This window comes from Arachis ipaensis, chromosome B04 (assembly GCF_000816755.2).
Source record: "Arachis ipaensis cultivar K30076 chromosome B04, Araip1.1, whole genome shotgun sequence".
Taxonomy (NCBI): domain Eukaryota; kingdom Viridiplantae; phylum Streptophyta; class Magnoliopsida; order Fabales; family Fabaceae; genus Arachis; species Arachis ipaensis.
This window is the reverse complement of record NC_029788.2, coordinates 61,869,418-61,889,973: the sequence shown is the minus strand read 5'-3', so window position 1 is coordinate 61,889,973 and position 20,556 is coordinate 61,869,418. Positions and strand designations below refer to the sequence as shown.

At 36.4% G+C, this 20,556-nt stretch overlaps 1 protein-coding gene and 1 long non-coding RNA gene across 2 annotated transcripts in view; both read left to right on the top strand.

Moving 5' to 3' along the window:
- Positions 1-2,901, top strand: part of LOC110271066 — a 20,452-nt gene extending 17,551 nt beyond the window's left edge. The window contains exons 3-6 of the long non-coding RNA XR_002361127.1: positions 1,090-1,125; positions 1,791-1,858; positions 1,969-2,029; positions 2,872-2,901. This is a non-coding gene — a long non-coding RNA (uncharacterized LOC110271066). The remainder of the gene's footprint in view (positions 1-1,089; positions 1,126-1,790; positions 1,859-1,968; positions 2,030-2,871) is intronic.
- Positions 8,377-8,999, top strand: LOC107636509. Its single transcript, XM_016340012.1, has 2 exons — positions 8,377-8,559; positions 8,601-8,999. The coding sequence occupies exons 1-2, from the start codon at positions 8,377-8,379 to the stop codon at positions 8,997-8,999; spliced, it is 582 nt and encodes a 193-aa protein (XP_016195498.1).

Sequence of the window (20,556 nt, the reverse complement as noted above, 5' to 3'; positions counted from 1 at the left end):
AGATTAATTTCGAAAAAAATTATTATTAATTATATTATTAATTTATATTAATATTTAACAGTACATTTAGAATAATATTATCCAAATAAATAATACAAAACTACTTAATTAATGTTAATAAAGTAAATACTAATAAATTAATTAAAAATAACAAATTTACATAATTAGAATGTCCCAAATAATTGATAATATGATCTTCAGAGGACATATAATTACGTACCATTTTAAATATTCTAATTTCAATCTTAAAACTAATTCAAAACTCTAAATCCCAATATATGGCCAATACGTGGCGTAGCATGGTTAACATGCAGCTTGCGTGCTGCTTGGATGAAGACACGTAGCCTTCGCGTGTTTGGAGCCACTGATCATACACCTTGGCTTGATGAGCTGAGAATATATGGTGTATGGTGATAGTGAAGGGGAACGAAAATAATATGCAGCCCAACTTCATTCTTCCTCCGTTTTTATACACTAGAAGTGGGTCTAAAGCCATAAATATCATTTGTTTCTAAAGCAAAGTTGCCTCTTGCATCTAGACAGCAGACAAAACGTTATCTGCGTGTTGCTGAATGACCGACACATTAACACAGAACTTGTCTGTTGAGCAACATATTACCTACATGTTGGACTACATTTTTAATATTTTTACAATTCTATAAAACAAACATTTTTTTCTTCCATCTCACACCATTAGTATTAGTATATTCCGTTAAGTTAAATGGTTTTAGAACACTAATTACATAATTACAAATTTAAAACTGTTGTAGAAATTCAATTAAAAACTTTTAAAGTATAAGAATTCAATTATAAATTGGATAAAATTATAGCGGCTAAAAGAGTAATTTAACCTTGACAAAATTATTCATCCATGACTTAATTAAAGACAACCTTTAAAAAGTATAATCTCCAACAATGATCATTTTGTCGAATTTCCCGTCTTTGATGATGGGTTATCGGATTTTTTAGTTCTTCTGGGATCCATTGCGTCAGAACTAAAATTTTTTGGATATTGTTTAGATAGTTTACTATTTGATCAAATTCTAACATTCCTGTGTTCTGAAACTCTATTTTGCTTCCGTGGTGCAGAATGCATTTCAGCTTGCATTTTTGGCTTGGAGCACCGTAAGTTAACATCCGTATCAATTTTTCTAAAGTTTGTGATTTGATGGCTTCACTAGCGATAGTATTTGGACAACATATTCTAACAATGCTTAGATAACCTAATAAGGGTGACAAAGATGTTTCATTTAGATTCTCTGCCTTGAAATAATCTGTTTGGAAGAAGATTATAAAAAAAAAAATTTCTGAAATCTGAATTTTTAACCAAAACTAATTTTGATTAGTATATCAAACATGTCAAATCACATAAACTCCTTCCATCATAAAATTGCCTATCAAAATGATGGAAGCCCCTTGTATATTTTCTGGAGCTCCCTTCCATTCTTCCAAAAACTTTAAACCCAAACCTAGTGTATTATGAGTCTTACAGAATCAATAATACTTGTAAAAGAGTCACTCTATCGGAGGGCCAACACCTGAAAAATAGCTTAATAAGACTTTAGACTCTTTCACCATATAAACTAGCTTTTGTGGTAACCATTATCCCAAAGTTTTGTAGCCCATTACATAGTGCTTCATGCATGCATGGCTAATTAGAAGATAACTACTACATACATCTCGTGTTGAATTCTAATGTTAATACGGATATTACAATCGTTGAACACTTGATCAGTAGAAACAGCAATACTAAAACGAACATTCTAATTTTTACCTTTTTTTTGTTCCAGTATGAATTCTCGATACGTTCTTGCTTTCACAAAACAACTGTAGATGTTGTCCTGAGAATTTCAATCGGGTAAGTTCTTCTTATTTCCCATGGATGATTTTGTTTCTTGTATTTTGGAGATAGGACAAGCTTGCATTGTTAAAATTGTAGACTAATAATAGGCGTGGCAATTTTTTCAGAGTCGTCATTCAAGTTCTTTGCAGCTATGTGACTTTGCCCCTTTATGCTTTAGTCACTCAGGTTAGAGAAGGAAGACATATTTAAGCATTTCTTTCTTTGTTGTTTGTTAGGCCATTTATCTCGTTTATAATTTAGCAAAAAGAAAATGAAATCCCTCAATGTTTAAAACATCTTCATTTTACTCCAACATTTTTAAAAGATTTTAGTTTTATCCATCCATTCTAATTTTGCTCCAATATCTTAATTTTTTTCTAATTTTAGTATTATCCATCCATTATTCTAGTTTTTTTCTAGAGTAATACCTCAAATCAACTTTTAAGAATTTTTAGTTTAAAACTTTAGTTTTTAACAAATTCTAATTACTAAGTTAGTCCCCAAAATTTTATTCTGCTAGACAAATTAAATTAATATCTACATCAGTTTGTTCATTTATATGAAAAGAGTAATATGAAAATTTTAAAAATTTAGAGACTATATATTATGTGTTCTATTAAATAGACAGCAACTGATTTATCTAACTTTTTATTAAAATTTGATGTGAGACAAAAAAAAATATTAAAAACTAATTTAGTAATTAAAATTTATTAAGTGTGAAATTATTTGACTAATTTTTTTTTTGAAACTGATTACGATATTACTTTTTTTTTTTCTATTTTCAAATTTATCATTTTTCCATCCATACACCTTGTTCCTACTATAATGTTGTGGTGGCCATAGCCTCCACCACCGCAGCTGCAGTAGAGTTAGAACAAAGTGTATGCATAAGAGGGTAATTTTGAAATAAAGTAATTCACTAATCGTTAATTGTTAATAATTAAAAAAAAGGGACAAGTGAAAACGTCCGTTTGAATATTCATTATGCTTTTGCCAAACACTAATTTGATGATTTGGGGGAACAACAGATGGGTTCAACTATGAAAACCACGGAGATGGACTTAATACTTAAATTGGCCCATAATATTTGACTCAAACTTTAAATTGGCTCTTAAATCACTACAAGAAAAAAGGTCTATGGCCACGCTTTTTTTTGCCACGCTTTAAAAGCATGGTCAAAAATGGTCAATGAACACGCTTTTATGAGAGTGGCAATTGAAAAGAGATTTGGCCACGTTTTTTCTTGCCATGCTTCAAAAACGTGGCGAAAAGGGTCAACGGCCACGCTTTTGGAAGGGTGGCAATTGATTAGAGAAACGGCCACGTTTTTTTCTGCCACGCTTCAAAAGCGTGACCATAGAGAGAAACAGGGACATTTTAGAAGCGTGGGGACAGAGTTTCATTACGGCCACGCTTACAAAATGTGGCCATATCGTAGTACTCTTTTGGCACGCTTTAAAAGCGTGGCCAAAAGCTTTTTAAAAAAAAAATACCCTAAAGACCCGGCCCCCAACCCAGTCCCCAACCCAATTGACGTTCTTTCAACCCGTCCCCAACCCTTATCGAGCTACCCTCATCGAGCTCATCACATCCCTTGGTCACTCTTTCACCCTTGCTATCCTATTCGAGCTCACATTCCCACCGTCTCCAGCACCACCCTCGCTGCGCCGTTAGCCTCCGCTCCCTCTCCGCCTCGTGTCCTCGTCGCCGTTACCAGCATCCTTACCGTCAGCGTCAGCGCCAATGGCTTTCCGCGTCTCTTGCTCGGTGTTGGAGCTCGGAGGCGGCAACTGTTTTCTACATCTCTTGCTCGGTGTCGATGTCGGTCTTGCCCTTGTTGAAGGAATAGTTGCTTCATTGCGTTGTTTCAGGTTCTTCTCCTCTTTCTTTCATGTTTCAATTCGCGCCGGCAGTGCATTTGCAAATTTTAGGGGTTTTTTTAGTGTTGTGCACAATTTGGGGGAGGTTTTGGTGGGGAACGGGAATTGAAAAATAACGATGAAATAAAGGACGGTTTGTTTATGAGTTCAAGCCTCTGGAAATTTTGAATTCCATCTGCTTATAAATGCATTCATGAGCCAATTTTTTGGGGGTTCTTTAATATGATAACATTGTTTATAGAATATTTGTTTGCACCTATGGTTACATGTTTGTACCTGTGATTCTTTTTTTAAGTTCTGTATTCCTCTTTTCTTTTCTATTTGTTTTCTTCACTAAATCAGCTTCCTTTTGGTACTACTCTGTTGTATTCCTCTGCCCTTGTTTGATGTTTTTTCGATTGGAAATTCGGAATTTTGCTAGCAGGCTAGGGAAGTATGTGACTGAAACCTGAACTAGATGTAGGAATGATGTAATTTTCATTGGCTTTTCAAGAAATGTTGCTTGTCATCCTTGAGTTTGTTTATTATTCGAGTTGTAATTTTTTTTCTCTGATTTAGGGACTGGTATAACCTTGAGAAGTTGAAGCAGGTGAAGGCATTTCGTTGTGGAGAGTATGATGAGTGCATCGAGAAGGCGAAGGCATCTGCTGCTAATTCGAATAAGAAGGCGGTGAAGTATGCTCGCAGGGAGGATGCTAGTTCTGGAAGTTAGTTCATCAAAACACTCAGCACCAACTTCTTCTAAAGTTTATTCTGCAACAACTTTTGGCAGTTGCTCCATCCTGGTTCATTCACTTGGTTGGTATATTCTGTTTCGTAATCATCAATATACTTGGTATGTTTCATGGTTGGCCGTAGTAAATTTGTGTACTTAGTGTTTTCGGGTTTTTTCAATTTGTTTGCAGATGGTGAAGAAATTATAGGCCTTCAATATTTTCAATCTAGAGGAATGAACGNGCTTGCTACAGCTAGCAGCAACTTGAAACAAGTTTCACTTGAATTAGTAGGAAAGTCACCTCTTCTAATCTTTGATGATGCTGATGTAGATAAAGCTGCTAGCCTTGCTCTCTTAGGCATAGTATATAACAAGATCAAATTTCTCTTAAGTGAATAATAATGAAGAAACTCAGGTTACACATTATAATGACACTCTTTAACATTTTGTTCTTGTTTTGATTTCAGGGTGAGATGTATTGAAAGTTCAGTGTGTTTGTTTAGGAAGGGAATGTGCTGAATAATTATATTAAAAGATGGATTTAGGCATTCTTTTCTTCCTCTTTCACACCCTGCAGGTTTTGACAGCTACTAAAATTAGATATTGGAGGTTTTGTTCATTTAGATGCTAGGTTTTGACAAGTTCCCATGAGATGTAATGGCAAAAGAGAATTGATAGGCACACAGTTTCTTCTTGTTATCATGCTATATAAAAAACATGTCTCAGTTGTGGTGGTTTGGTTTGGTTTTTGTTGTTTTCCATTACAGGAATGCTATTGATTCCTCTTTATTCAAGCAATGGTTGCATAACTTACAAAGTGAGATTGGGATTCTAGCTGATGGCACCTTAGCTCTGAGACAAGTTCTAATTCTGGTAATTGTATCATCAGTGTTTAAAAAGTGGATATGATTTCTGATAATTAGGCCTTGTTAAGTGATAATTTAAGTAACTGACTAACCTGTTAGTCTTCTAGTCTTATTCATGTTCTCAAATCAAAATCAACGAAACTAGTTGGACTCTTTTTGGTGTAAACAGGGTGTAGACATGTTTGGAAAGCGCATTGGGTTTCTCAAATTTAAAGCTGACATTTATAAGCCAGTCTATGTTTCCATTTTCTTGTGTTAATTTTAGCAAGGGGCTATGAACTAGTAGACATTTTACCTGTTATGCTCTATATATATTATTCAAAAATAGCTTCTTGTGCTTCAATATCCAAAAATTGGATTCCTCATCATGGCAAGCAATGTATTAATAGTATTTGATTCATAGGCATACAACATTCTGAGCTATGTGGTATCTAAAATGCACAACTATTAGGATCTTTTGCTTCTTACCTTATGTTCTTGTTTCTGTATTTTTCTTCGGTTTTTAGTTTTGGAATCTGAACTCGAGATTTATTTTGTATTTGAGTAATAGTTTTTTAATGTATAAAACAATTATAGTAAATTATATATCTCACTAATTATTGTTTGATTGGTCTTGTAATAAAAATTGCATAATATATTTGTAGGTTTGGTAATAAAAAAAGATTGAAAATTTATATTGTGTAGCAATGAAGATCAAATAACGAAAAGAAATTTTTTTTTAATTTAACAAGGCTTTCGCCACGCTTTTAAAGCGTAGCTGTATATTTTGCTATGGAGCGTGGCCGTATCTCCACCTATCGCCACGCTTTTAAAGCGTGGCCGTATCTCCACCTATCGCCACGCTTTAAAAGCGTATCCGTATCTCCACCTATCGCCACGCTTTAAAAGCGTGGCCATATTTTCCACCTACAGCCACGCTTTTCCAAGTGACAGTTTGTAAAAAAGCGTGGCAAACAAAAAGCGTGGCAATAGGCTACAAAAAGCGTGGCGATAGAGCAACCGCCACCCTTTGATAGGTCACCCTTTCAAAAGCGTAGCGGTAGCTCAAAAAGTGTGGCGAAAAGCTATCGCCATGCTTTTTTCAGCTTTTTGCCACGCTTTAAAAGCATGGCAAAAGTCGTGTTTTCTTGTAGTGAATTGACAATTTTCTCAATTTGGACTTTAAATTTTCTCTTTGTAACTCATATTAACACCTTGAGAGATTTTCATAATGTTTTGCTAATGTGGTATATTGAGGTAAATAACTAATTCCACATGTCTGAACAAGATTTGGCTACTGAAATAAAGTGATGAAGTATTTGCTAGTGACACATTGTATGTGTTCTAAGACGTAGCGTCACGTATCATAACATAGTTTATCCACATGCCAATTTAATTCCATGTGTTATCATTGTAAGTGATTCAAATTGACTCCTAAATTTTTGTTCATAGCTCATTTTAGTTATTGAAATTAAAAAAAAAAGAGCAAATCAAAATTAGTGCTTCAAATAATTTCTCTCATTTTCCATTTCATAAATTTAAAATTAGTAATATTTTTTAAATTTATTAATTTTTTTATTTTTCACATATTGCATAGGATAAATAATTATTTTAACCTATAAATATTCTGAACGTTGACAAATTCACTTACAAAATAACAAAAATAATTTTGTATCCATAAAAGATGGGTTTCAATTAACAAAACTACTCAAACCCTAAAAAATTATCTAAATTTTTTAAATTACTCTCTTTACCTAAGCTTGTTGGAAATTCTTGGTTTCTTAATCCTAAGATCATCCATGTTAAATCATTAAGAAATAGATATTTGAGAGCGTGGAAATGTACCTGATTTTGTGAGTATAATTGAGAGAGTTTGGTTCTTTGATCTTTCTTAACCAAAGCCTTCTGTATCCCTGATAGGGCTGAATCACAACTCCTTTGATGGAAAAAGAGCTATAAAGGCGGTTTTGATGTGTTGAGGACTAAAATTCTGAAGTCACTATTTATATTTAAATGTGGCACCCATTATACCCTAAATCTCAAATAAAATAGTATCTTTGGTTTTATTATCATTTAATTCCAAATCAAAAGTAATAATGATTTATTTAATTCAACATTTATGATAATAAATGAAATTACCATTATATAAGTAATTTAATGTGAAATAACTTAATTTGCGATTATAGTTAATATACGTGTTGCCCAAAATAGATTATAAGAAATAATAATTTTCTAACAATCTTGAGGCACCTAATGAAACTATACTTGTCTTATTTAGAGTTGAGTATATAACCTTATTAATAATTTACATGTCACTGATATATAAGAATATTAAAAATATATTTACTCCTACTAAACTTTTAACGAGCTAGCTTCTGGCAGGTTCGGATAACTACCAGTAATTAGGTGTCAGCTTTCATGGATATATGAGACTCTAAAATCCGTACTATTTATATACATATAAGCCTAATGCACTATCGGTCTTTCATGAGTTAATCATCATTCATTTCATTTTTTGAAAGGAAAACAAACACATGCATACAATAAATCATAATGCAGAATATGCAAACAGAGAGCAAGTAAAGTCATCATAGGATATCAAACTAATAATCACACACACACACACACATATATATATATGACTAAGAGGACGTTGGTGACATTGCTCAGCCCACCATGGAAGAAGTAAACTATATGAAAAATTCCTCTAGAAATCTCAAAAATGATCCTTATGCAAATACTTTCAATTAGGGATGGAGGAATCACCCTAACTTTGGGTCGAGGGAGCAGCAGAGGCCTCAACAAAGCTTCAATAATAATCAGGGTGGAACTAATCAGAATAGGTTCAACAACAGGCAGTTACAACCCTCTCAGCAGCAAATGGAGACATCCAAACACAGCCTCTCCAACTTAGCCACAATAGTCTTTGATCTTTCCAAGACCACTCACAGCTTCATGTAAGAGACTCGATCTTCAATTCAGAACTTGGAGATACAAGTGGGTCAGTTGAGCAGTAGGATACCTGAGAGACCTCCTAACACTCTTCCAAGCAACACAGAAGTAAGTACAAGGGAAGAGTACAAAGACCTCATTATGGGCAAGAAGGCCGTGCCTAAAGAAGAGGATGCTGCTGAGAAATTGAAGGAGAAAGAGTTTCAAGAGAAGACTGGGAGTGTAATAGTACAAGCCCCAGTAATGATGAAAGAGCCTAAAGAACAACACCCTCTGAAAGTGAAAAAGGAGACCGAGGATGAGCAAATTGCTAAATTCTTGACAGTGTGTTCAAGAAGTTACAAATCAATATTCCTTTTGCTGAGGTGTTGGAGAAGAAGCCTCCCTATATGGCCTGTCTGAAAAGTGTATTCTCTGAGAAGAAGGCCCTGAGGGGAGATGAAACTGTGGTGCTAACCAAGGAGTGCAGTGCACTAGTGCAAAAGAAGCTACCTCTGAAATTGCCAGATCCTGGAAGCTTCGTAATTCCCTGCACCATAGGGACTATCACATTTGAGAAAGCATTATGCGACCTTGGATCAAGCATAAATCTGATGTCCCTCTCTGTGATGAAGAAGCTGGGTATTCAAGAGGTGCAACCCATAAGAATCTCACTGGAGATGGCAGACAAGTCCCTAAAGCGGGTATATGGATTGGTGGAGAATGTCCTTGTAAAGGTTGAAGACCTTTACCTTCCTGCAGACTTCGTGATACTTGACACTTAAGAGGAAAAAGATGACTCCATCATCCTAGGAAGGCCATTCCTAGCTATTGGGAGAACCTTGATTGATGTGGAGAGCGGAGAGCTAGTCCTAAGAACGCAAGAGGACCATTTGCTATTCAAAATTCCTAAGCCACAACCACTCTCAGACAAAGGTGGTACTAGCATACAGAGCTCAGTGTTCAAGCCTTCTCACTCAGTGAAAAGCCATACAGAGCCTGATAAAACCCCAATTTTGTGGTTTATCTTGTGTTGAATTTAGTGGATTTTATAAACTTTTCTCACATTTATTCACTAAAATAGCATAGTTTTGTAATTCTCTCTAATTTGTGCTTAATAGTGAAAACATGCCATTTAGGCCTTTAATTAGCTAATTTTAATTCACTTTAATTCCATTCGATGCCTTGATATGTTTTTTGAGTGATTTCAGATTCATAAGGCAAGGATTAGGTGGAAGAAGTGAAAAGAAAAGCATGCAAAGTGGAGAATTCATGAAGAAATGAGCATTTGCAGAATTTATGGTGATGCGTGTACATGGCCCACACGTATGCGTGGAAAGGAAATCTGCCAGTCACGCGTACGCGTGACAAGTGTCACGTGACCTCATTAAAGGCAACACGCTGGGGGCAATTTCTGTGCCATCCAAGCCCAAATCCAACTCATTTCTAAAGCTATTTGATGCAGAATTCAAGAGGAAACGGGGAGCAATTAGATAGTATAGAAAACATACTTTAAGTTAGTTCTAGAGAGAGAAGTTTCCTCTTCTCTCTAGAAATTAGGATTTTTAGTTTAATTTCATCTTAGATTTAGGTTTCAATTCTTATTTTCATTTAGTTTTTCTTATAATTTTTTGTTATTACATCTTTGTTCTCTATCTTAGTTCTTCTTGTTAATTTCTCTTTTATGCCTCTTTTTAGTTTATGAACACTTTTGTTACTTTTAATTTCATTTAATGTAATTTGATGTTTTATGTTCTTTTCATGCTTGTTTGAGTTATTGTTATTGATTTCAAAACATTCGTTTATTTTGTTTGATATGCAGTAAAATTTAATTCATAAATCCTATTTTTTATTCATTGAGATCTGTTGACTTTGTATACCATTTTCTTGCTCATTATCAGACAATCACTTATTCACAAACCCCCTGTGGGGCTAATAGTTTTAAAAAAAAATACGAGTTTGGTGTATTAAAAAGCTTGTATCCATAGAACATCTGCCGTAACATGTTATATTTCTTGCAATTTTGCCATGCTTTTCTTTTATGCCTTTTTATTTCTTGTAATTTTATTTCTTCTTGTTAATTTTTCTTTTGAGCTACTTTTTATGTGATGAACTTTTGTTAATTTTAATTTTTTTAATGCAATTGATGCCTTTTTATGTTTCTTATTGTTTAATTGAGTTGTTATTATTATTTTCTTGCTTTTGGTGGCTTTAGATTTTATTATTCTTGCAATTTAATATGCTTTTCTTTTTATGTACACCAAGTATTTGATAAAATGCTTGGGTTAGTTTTAGAGTAGATTTTGAGTATTCTTGGCTTGGAAAGAGAAATTAGGCAATCTTGAGTCCTTAATACCGAATTTAGATTAGTGATCTAGAGTTGTTAGTTGATCTTGTTTCCATTAATGCTACTTATGGATTGAGATTAACTAGTCTTATTTGATTTTCTCCCGATGTTGGAGATAAAGAAATAGGATTAGCTCTTGATAGTTATTGTGTTATGATTAATGATTGATGCCAAGGCATCTTAGGCTAGTTTCACTAGCCTTTTTCTATTGTTTTTATTAGGTTTTATGCACTTTCTTGAGCAATAAGTGTTTGGATGAAAAGTTCATGCATACCTTGATACATTAATTTGATACATTTTCATGTGATTTATGCTCTTTTTATATGTGTGTTAAGATTGATGCAAACTCTTGTGAATTTAGCAAAGCTTTGATGCATATTTGATTGATGATAGGTAAAGAGAAGCAAGGAAAAAGCATGGAAAGCAAGGAAGAATGGCCATGAAAGGAAGAAGAGGAAACAACGTTGGTGGCCAAAGTTAGCTCACCAACGTTGCCTCAAACGTGAAAGAAGTGCAAGGAAAAGCAAATTTTGGGTGCTAACGTTGGACGGAACGTTGGTACACCAACGTTACCCCCAATGTTATGTTCTCTGAAAATTGAAAAACACAATCCACGCATACGCGTAGGTGACGCGCACGCGTGGATAGGACAACGTTGGAGGGAACGTTGCCAAGCCAACGCTGAGGCCAACGCTCGCGATACAGGGCTCAAATCTGGAGTTGAGAAAAGCGCATCGACGCGCACGCGTAAGCGATGCATACGCGTGGGCGTGAAGTTTGACAATCCACGCGCACGCGTAGGTGACGCGCATGCGTGGGTAAACCAACGTTGAAGGGAACGTTGCCAAGCTAACGCTGAGGCCAACGTTTGCGATAAGCTTTCAAAAAACTGGAGTTGGGAACTTTGCAGCGACGCGTACACGTGGACAGGCATTTCATTCCAACCTCGCACATGCATATGGAATGTAGACGCGTGGAATGGCAAATCGACCATTCACGCATACGCGTAGGCCACGTGTACGCGTGAATAGGTGAACATTGGTGCCCCAACGTTGAGTCAAACGTTGCTTAAAACACCCAGAATCCATTTTCTTTAAAAGAACGTTTGATCCAACGTTTGGTTAAAAACGTTGACCCCAACGTTGATACCAGAACTATGAAATTGAGCACCTGTCTCCTCAACATAATGGAAATCCACTTTAATCTGCTTCAACAAAAGGCCAAGGCCCACATCCAAGACTTGAAGACTAGTTGAAGAAAGTGTATAAATAGCAGATAGTCTAAGTTAGAAGGGGATTTTTTGGCTGACTGAGATCTAGATCTAGAATTAGACTCTGCAATAATTTCTTTTGTAATTTCTCCACTTCTCTGTACTTTTCTTTCATTTTGATTTGAAATGAGCTATGAACAACTAAACCCATCTTCATTGGGTTAGGGAGCTCTGTTGTAATTCAATGGATCAATACTAGTTTTCATTCTTCTTCTTATTTCTTTTCTCTTGATTTTGCTAGAAAGCTTTCGGTCTTCATCCAATTGGGTAGTTGTCTTGGAAGAGAAGCTATCCATAATTGGATCTCCTCTGAACCTTGGAAGAGGAATGAAGAGATCATGCTAGAATTACTTTCTCATGTTGGACCGGATTGGGATTTGGATGGATATTGTGACATTTAATCCTACCAATACTTTGATTTGGAAATACAGGTGGTATAATCAGTGACAATACTTCATCTCTTCTCATGAGAAATTAAATCAAGGAATTGGGCAATTTTTTAAGCTTAGAGAGAGTGGATTGCCAAGAAATTGGGATCCATTCACCTAAGATTGCCAAGGAGATCAATGAATGCATTGATTGAGGAAGAGATGAAAATGAACTTGATCCGGAGGATTATAACATCTCCTGACCCCAATGAGCTTCGCATTTCTAATCTCACCCATTCTTTTAATTCTGCTGTTACATTTATGCTTAAAAATCCCCATTCCCATTTACTTTCTTGCAATTTAAGCTTCTGCACTTTAATTCCCTGTAATTTCTCTTCTGCCATTTAATTTCTGTCATTTACACTCTGTTATTTATATTTTTTGCACTTTAAGTTTCCTGCCAATTTAAATTCTGCAAACCTAAATTCAAATTCTGCTTCAGTTCAACTAGAACAATTCTCTAATCAAAATTGATCAACCAACCAATCCCTGTGGGATTCGACCTCACTCTATTGTGAGTTTTTACTTGAGGACAATCCGGTGCACTTGTCGATGGAAATTTGTTGAGAGACAAGTTTTCGGGTACCAAGTTTATGGCGCTGTTGCCGGGGATTGGTTTTGTATTGACAAAGATTAAATTAGAGGATAACTAGATTGAGCATTTTTCTTTTCTTTTCTTGTTTACTGTTATTTTCTTTTACATTTTCAGTTATTTTTCATTGTTCATTTACTTTCCAGCTGAACTAATCCAATAACCCCACTGACTGTTTGTTTAACTACTCTAACCATAATTTTCATTAACTGTGAGTTTTCCACTTGTTGTTTGCTTTTTGTTTATTGAGTGTATGACAGGTAGAAGAGGGGCTTCAACCTCTTTTGATAGTGAACTTAAGAGGACCTTCCTTAGATTATGGAGGGAAGCAAGAGACAAGGGAATAGTTGGAGAAGAAGAGTTGGTAGAAGATCTAGACGTTGTTATGGAGGAAGAGGTCCACAACTGATGACTGGAATTCACTATCCCACATATATAATGAATCCATTCTTTGGCAAGCGCACCAAATATCGTCAAGTAATAACCCACGAGGAGTGGGATCGTATCCACAGAGATTGATTGATTGAGCAGTGTTAGCTAATGAGTTAATTAGTTAAGCTAATCAAATAGAGAGTATTGAGTAATGTAAATTAAATTGCAGAATTATAAAGAACATGGAAGTAAAGGAAAGCAATAAAGTGTAGGAATGTAAATGGTAAGAATGTAAAGAACAAAAACATAAATGGCTGAATTGTAATTGGGAATGGGGAATTAGCAGAATGTAAAAGAAAGCTATAAAGAATGTGGAAGATAAGAATAGGGGAATTCATTGGGATTAGGAGATGTTGATCTCTTTGGATTAAATTCAGTTCATCTCACCTTCAATCATGCAACTCATTGACCTCTTGGCAATCATGATTGATTGAGTCCTAATCCCTTGTTAACTCAATCTCTCAAATCTTAATAATCATCCAATTCCTTGGTCTAATTGCTCATGAAGAGAGATATGCTTGGTCCCTGATTATACCACACATCATCATAGATCCAAATAATGGGTGGATTATATGTCACCATATCCAATTCCAAAACCCAGATTCCACTCAAGTGTGAGAAGGGATTTCAAGCATGGTTTCATGTTTCCTTTTCCAAGGTTCCCATCAAACCCATTTTGCATTCAACCTCTTTCCCAAGATGATTGAACATAAGCATGAAGAACGAAATTCCTTCTAGCAAATCAAAGAGAAGATGAAGAGAAGAAGAAATTCACTATCATTAATCCATCAAGTACAACAGAGCTCCCTATCCCAATGAGAGGGAGTTTAGCTATTCATAGCTCAGAGAAAAGTACAAGAGATGATGTGTAAAGTAAAACTAGATCTAAACTTAACAATGTCAATCCAATACAACCCAACTCAACCCCCTTTTTCAGTACTTTCAGGGGGTATTTATACTACAATTATCACTAGAATTAAGAAAATACAAAAGATAAAAGAAAATTACAATTGGAGGGAAAAGGAAAACTCAATAAACATGACCTTCAGGCTTAGCGTGTGGCTGGCGTTTAAGCGGCGTGCCACGCCTAGCCACTAAATTTGGCTTGGCGTGCCACGCCCAGCTCTTCAAGTGGCATGCCCCATGTGTTGGCATCCCTGGCGTGCCACGCCTTTGAACCCAAGTGACACGCCCAGGGTCTTTTTAAAGATTGGCTAGCCTGGCGTGCCACGCCCTCGAGCCAAAGTGGCACACCCAGGGTCTTCTTGGAACCTTGGTTGGCCTGGCGTGCCACGCCTTCGATCTCAAGTGGCACGCCCAGGTTCTTCTTAAAGCATTGGTTAGCATGGCGTGCCACGCCTTGGACCTCAAGTGGCATGCCTTGGCTCTTTCTTGGAGCTTTGAACTAGCGTGGCACGCCCAGGGTCTGGCGTGCCACGCCCATTGTGGGTGCTTCATCTTCTTCTCTGAGAAACATAACTGGCATGCCATGCCCAGTGTGTGGCATGCCACACCCATGGTACATGCTTCTTCACGTCTCTGGAAAACATAACTGGCGTGCCACGCCCAGCATTCTTCCTTGCTCCAGTAGCTGGCATGCCACGCCTAGCATTTAAGTGGCACGTCCAGGTAAATAATGAGAGTTGGCGTGCCATGCCTTTGACCTTAAGTGACACGCCCAGCTTTGGTGCTTGGTCTTCTTTAGTGTTGGCATGCCACGCCTGGGACCCAAGTGGCCCGCCCAAGTGAGGATGATACCTGGCGTGCCATGCCTTCGACACCAAGTGACATGCCTAAGTGTTTGGGTCTTCAATTTCCTCTCTGGAAACTTCAACTGGCGTGCCATGTCTTGATGTTCAAGTGGCACGCCCATCTTAAGTTGACTCCTCCAAGCTTGGCATGCCACGCCTGGGTTATCAAGTGGCATGCCCAAGTGATGGGCTAGAGTTGGCGTGGCACGCCTTCGATACCAAGTGGCACGCCCAAATGATGGTCCTTCTCTGGATTGATGAACTGGCGTGCCACGCCCAGCTCTTCAAGTGGCACGCCCATGGTGTGTGATGGACTTGGCGTGCCACGCCCAGCTTGGCGTGCCATGCCCCATTTTTGGCCTTCACCATTACTCTCTGGAATTCATTACTAGCGTGCCATACCCTGGTGCTGGGGTGCCATGCCCACTCATTTTCATGGCGTTTGTTCTAAGTGGCACGCCCATTACACACGCCCAGCTTTACTTGTTGTTTTCCTTCCCTTTTTGTTGCTCTTTTCTCTTGAAATTCAACACAAACCCATTTCAAAGTAATGTACCATAATATATATCATTCGGTTCATGAAATTGCATTGAAAAAATATGTGTTCTTTTTATGGTCCTTTTAGATAGGTAAAAAGGATAAATGATGCAAGTCATCACAACACCAAACTTAAGCTTTGCTTGTCCCAAGCAAATCAATGTGAATTGTTCTTAGATAGATTGAGACTTGACCATGAATAGGTGCATACATTACCAAGGATAAGGCTAAGTATTTATCACATGCATGAATATTATTGTTTCAATGTCACAATGAACACCTAGATTCTTGAGGATTCTTCCAAGTATTAGTCTTAGGGGCCCTTTTTATTGATTGTCACCTTGAAGTAGAAAGAGTTGTTCCTTTTTCTTTTTCACTTTTCTTTTCAATTGACCACGACTCTAAGTGTTTTGTCTTAAGACGACCCTTTGATGACATGTCACCATGTCATGTTTTTCTATGCTTTTTTATACAAGAAATTTATAATTAGTGCTTAATTATTGCATTCTTTTGTGCTTAAATGGTATATTTCCTTGATCTTTTGATTTTATAAATTTTGTAGGAAATAAGAAGAAAAAGAAGCAAAAGAGCACAAAATAAGCTAAAAAAAAAAGAGGCATTTTGGACACATTTTGGAGTTGAGGCACGCTTTGGAATCTTAGGCCACGCTTTTAAAAGCGTGGTCCATTACCATGAAGCCATGGCATGATATATATGCCTTACGCATGCATTCAACTCAATAAATAATGGCATTACATGAATGAACGTTCAAGTTCATTAATTAGCATTGCTAATAAAAATTAATGCATGTATAAAGCACTTGATCATTAAAGAATGAATGCTACATTAATACATTGGCATTAATTAATAAAGCCAATAAAAGCATGCAATATTAAAGCCAATTGGCTAAAGAACATATCAAGCCCTTTCAACGTTAATGCAATTGGCTTTATTAATTAATTAATGAATGCATGCATGATTTTTAATTGCCAATGAATAAATGAATGAACATGAGCAAACGTTGGCATGAAATATATGCACCCAGGGGAAGCCAAGTTTGCGTCCAAGTTTACCTCAAATTTGGAGGCAAACGTTGGCATAAAATATGTACACCCAGGGGAGGCCAAGTTTGCGTCCAAGTTTGCCTCAAACTTGGAGGCAAATGTTGGCATAAGCATACGTCCCAGGGGTGGCCACGTTTGCAACCAAGTTTGCCTCAAACTTGGAGGCAAACGTTGGCACCAAATGTAATCTTGGAAGGAGCACGTTTGAGTTCAAGTTTGACCCCAAACTTGAACTCAAACGTGAATGACAGACAAAAACCTTTCTGTATAATTTTAGCAAACCAACGTTTGAGTTGAAGTTTGCCTCAAACTTCAACTCAAACTTAAAAGCTCAGAGTCCAAATTGTAAAAGGGTTTTTCTCTCAAGTCCAAGAGCAATCAACAGAGGCCATCTTCAACCCAAATCCAAAGCAAGCAAAGCCCATTATCATCACTCAAAGGCACAAGAGATAGATAAAATAGGAATTTCATTTAATTGTAATTTGTCTTTAATTTCAATTTCATTTTCATTTTGTAAAAAGCCTATATAAGGCATCATTCTCATTTTAGAAAGTAGGGGGGCTCTAATAGAGAGCATTGAAGGCGAGCTCCATTAGAGAGCACTAGAGGCTGGAACAGAGAGCTCTCTCTTAGTTTTCATTTTTGTTTTAAATCTGAGGTTGAGAATTGAAGAAATTCTGTTTCAATCTCACCTTGAGAATTCTCTCTGTTTACTTGCTGCATAATTTGAAGGAATTGTGATTTTGGATCTAAATTGTCTTTACTGCTTTCTTCTTTATTTTCTTCTGCAATTATTCTCTGTTGGATCAAGGAAGGAATTGAGATCTAGACTTGTTTTCTAGTCTCATTGATTTCCTAAGATCTTGAATTTCTCCTTTAGATTTCACAATTGAGCTAAATTTAGATTCTGTTTTAATTCTCCTGCACTTCTACATTTTCGTTTTGGTATTGAATCAATTTGTTTCTGAATTTCATAACCTGAGAGTTCTTTAGTTTACTGCACTTCTTATTTTTCAGTTCTGTTTTAATTCCCAGCACCCAATTCCTTTTACTTTTCATGCAATTTAACTCTTCGGCAATTGTTCTAAGTGCTGCTTATTGCTTTCTTTTAAATCTCCTGCACCCAATCCCTTTTACATTTGATGCAAGTTACATTTCTTGTCATTTAAGATTCTGTCAATTTACTTTTCTTGCTCTTTGAGTTTCTATCCAATTTACTTTCTGCACTTTATAATTCCTACAAATTTACTCTCTGTTGCTCCAATCTCACTTCAATTCACATCAATGTTAGCTTGACTAAACTAATCACCCACTAAAGTTGCTTGATCCATCAATCCCTATGAGATCGACCTCACTCTAAGTGAGTTTTACTACTTGATGCGACCCGGTACACTTGCCGGTGAGTTTTGTGTTGGATCGTTTTCCACACATCAAGTTTTTGGCACCGTTGCCGGGAATTGATTTAGATCAACAATGATTAAGTGGGTGAGAGGTCTAGATCAAGCTTTTTCTTTATTTTTATTTTCTGTTTTAGATTGAAACCAAGGTGTTTGAGTTTTTGCCTCACTAAGAAATTCTCATCTCTGATATGAGTAATTTCAATTTTCCTTGGTGTTGTGTTTTCCAAAATTCAAATGGAGTTTAACTCATCTTATGATCAAACAAATTTTATGGGATATTGCCCACCATCACCAATCTCTAATAGTGGCTGGGAATATCACCAAGAAAATATAAATTCTAAGCACTCCAATCCATGGAGAATTGCTTCAGAAAGACAAGATGAGAAAGAAAATCATATGGAATATTTCCTTCCACCACAAAATGATTCAAGTCATTATTCCAATGGTGGCTGGGAGTGTTTCCAAGAAACTACAAATCCTGAGCAGTCAACTCACATGAGAAATTATCCAACCTCAACTCCCACTTCTACATTTGAAAATTCTTCATCACCTAAATATGCCTCAACATAAACCTCCACGAGCCAAAGACTCTCAAAACTTGAGTCCATGTTTAACAGAATGGTGGAGGAACATCAACAATCCTGGAGGGAACTAGAAATCCTTTCGCAGGAGACGGATGAGCAATTAGAGGACACAGATAAACGCTTAGAACTACTAAGCAAGGAAAATGAAGACCAATTGATGGATGTGAAAGATAAAGTAGAAGAGCAAGATGAGGAGGCTACTGCATCAAGTGAACTTTCAATAAAGAATGAGGTGGTTGAAAATGAAACTGCACTTGAGGTGACAAAGGAACATGAACATTCACAACCCTCACAAACTTCCCTTGAATCTGTGATCGAAAAATATGAAGAGGAGATGAAGAAATCTTGGGAAGAACAACAGACCTCCTCTATAAAAGAACTATTAAGTCAAATGTTGAGTACAAAGAAAGGAGTGGAGGAACAAAAAAGTGAGGAAGTCATTCAAGAATATTCACACTCATGTTGGGCAGAGAAGTACATGAAGGAAGAGCTCATTGAGCCACCAATTCAAAAGGCTCAGGATGAAGACAAAACTCCAATAATCACACAGCAACCAAGTCTTGAATCCAAAGAAGTGAAGGCAACTAGAAGGAGCACCAATCCTGTCCCTGATTCAGCAAGCAAGATCAATCAAGCCATTCGCAAAAGAAAGCTTGCTGAGGAAAGGCCAAGACAAGGGACTGTAGCTGAATCTTCTCCCCTCTTAAGGTCATTCCTCTTAACAAACTGGAGGAAGAGGAAGAAAGTGAAGAACAACATGTCAAGCTAATGACACTAAAAGAGCACTCGTTAGGAGGTAACCCAACCGTAGGTAACATTTCTTCTCTGCTTTGTTTTCTTTCTGTGCTTTGTTTAAATTCAATAAATTGGCATATGGTTACATTCTAAGTTTGGTGTTGCCCTGCAAGAATTTGTTTTCAATTCCTTTGGATGGTTGCATCAATTTTACATGGAAGTGTCACACTAAGATTCTAAGTTTGGTGTGCCATTTATTTTTCTATGCAAGTCATCCAGCAGCACCACTTGTCTACATAACCACAATGCCTTTGTAGTGTTAATTTTCTTTTGGTATGACACTTTGTTATTCTGTTTACTTTAGTTATTTCTTTGTTTTTAATGCTTTCACTTATTTTGCTTCTTAACTGTTTTTGTTAATACATCACCAAGAAATCCTTATTCATGACAGATTCTTCACTTGGTGATTGTATTTAACAAATGACAGTTTCATTTGCTTAGTTTTAGTTCAAATAAAATGAACATGTGATTGCATTCTAAGTTTGGTGTTGCTATGCAACAAAATTTGGTTCCAATATCTGCTAGATACTTGCATCAATTCTAAGTGAAAGTGTCACACTAAGTTTGGTGTACCACTTATTCTTTATGCAAAGTATTATGCACACCTTCTTAAGTTTGCAATCACAATGTCTCTGTCTTTTGTGCCTTGATTGTTATCTTTAATTTTGCTTGCTTAAAACACATGTGCTACTAATATTTTATTATGTAAGACATTCATGATCCATCTTAGCCCCATAGCCATTGTTCTAATTGTTACTTGAGGATGAGCAAGCATTTTGAGTTTGGTAAGGGAAAGGAAAGAATGGGAGGAAAATGACAACAATAGAGAAGATGAACTACAAGGTTGTAAAGTTCCTTTTCCTCTCATTTGTTTCCAGCACTTAAATTGCATGATTGTCTTTATCTTCCCTGTTTACATGTGTGGTATGGATAAACATAGCCTGCATCTTGATTTGTAACATGTTGCCATGCCATTATGACTATCAACTTGAGTTTTGTAAAGTTCAAAGCATTAAAGTATCACGATCATAAACAAACAAGGCATTAAAGAAGAACTTAGCATGTGCATACAAGTATTGGAAGGCTAGTATGGTTAATTGTTGCTCAATTGCATTAGATTTTATTTAATTGAAGTTTTCATC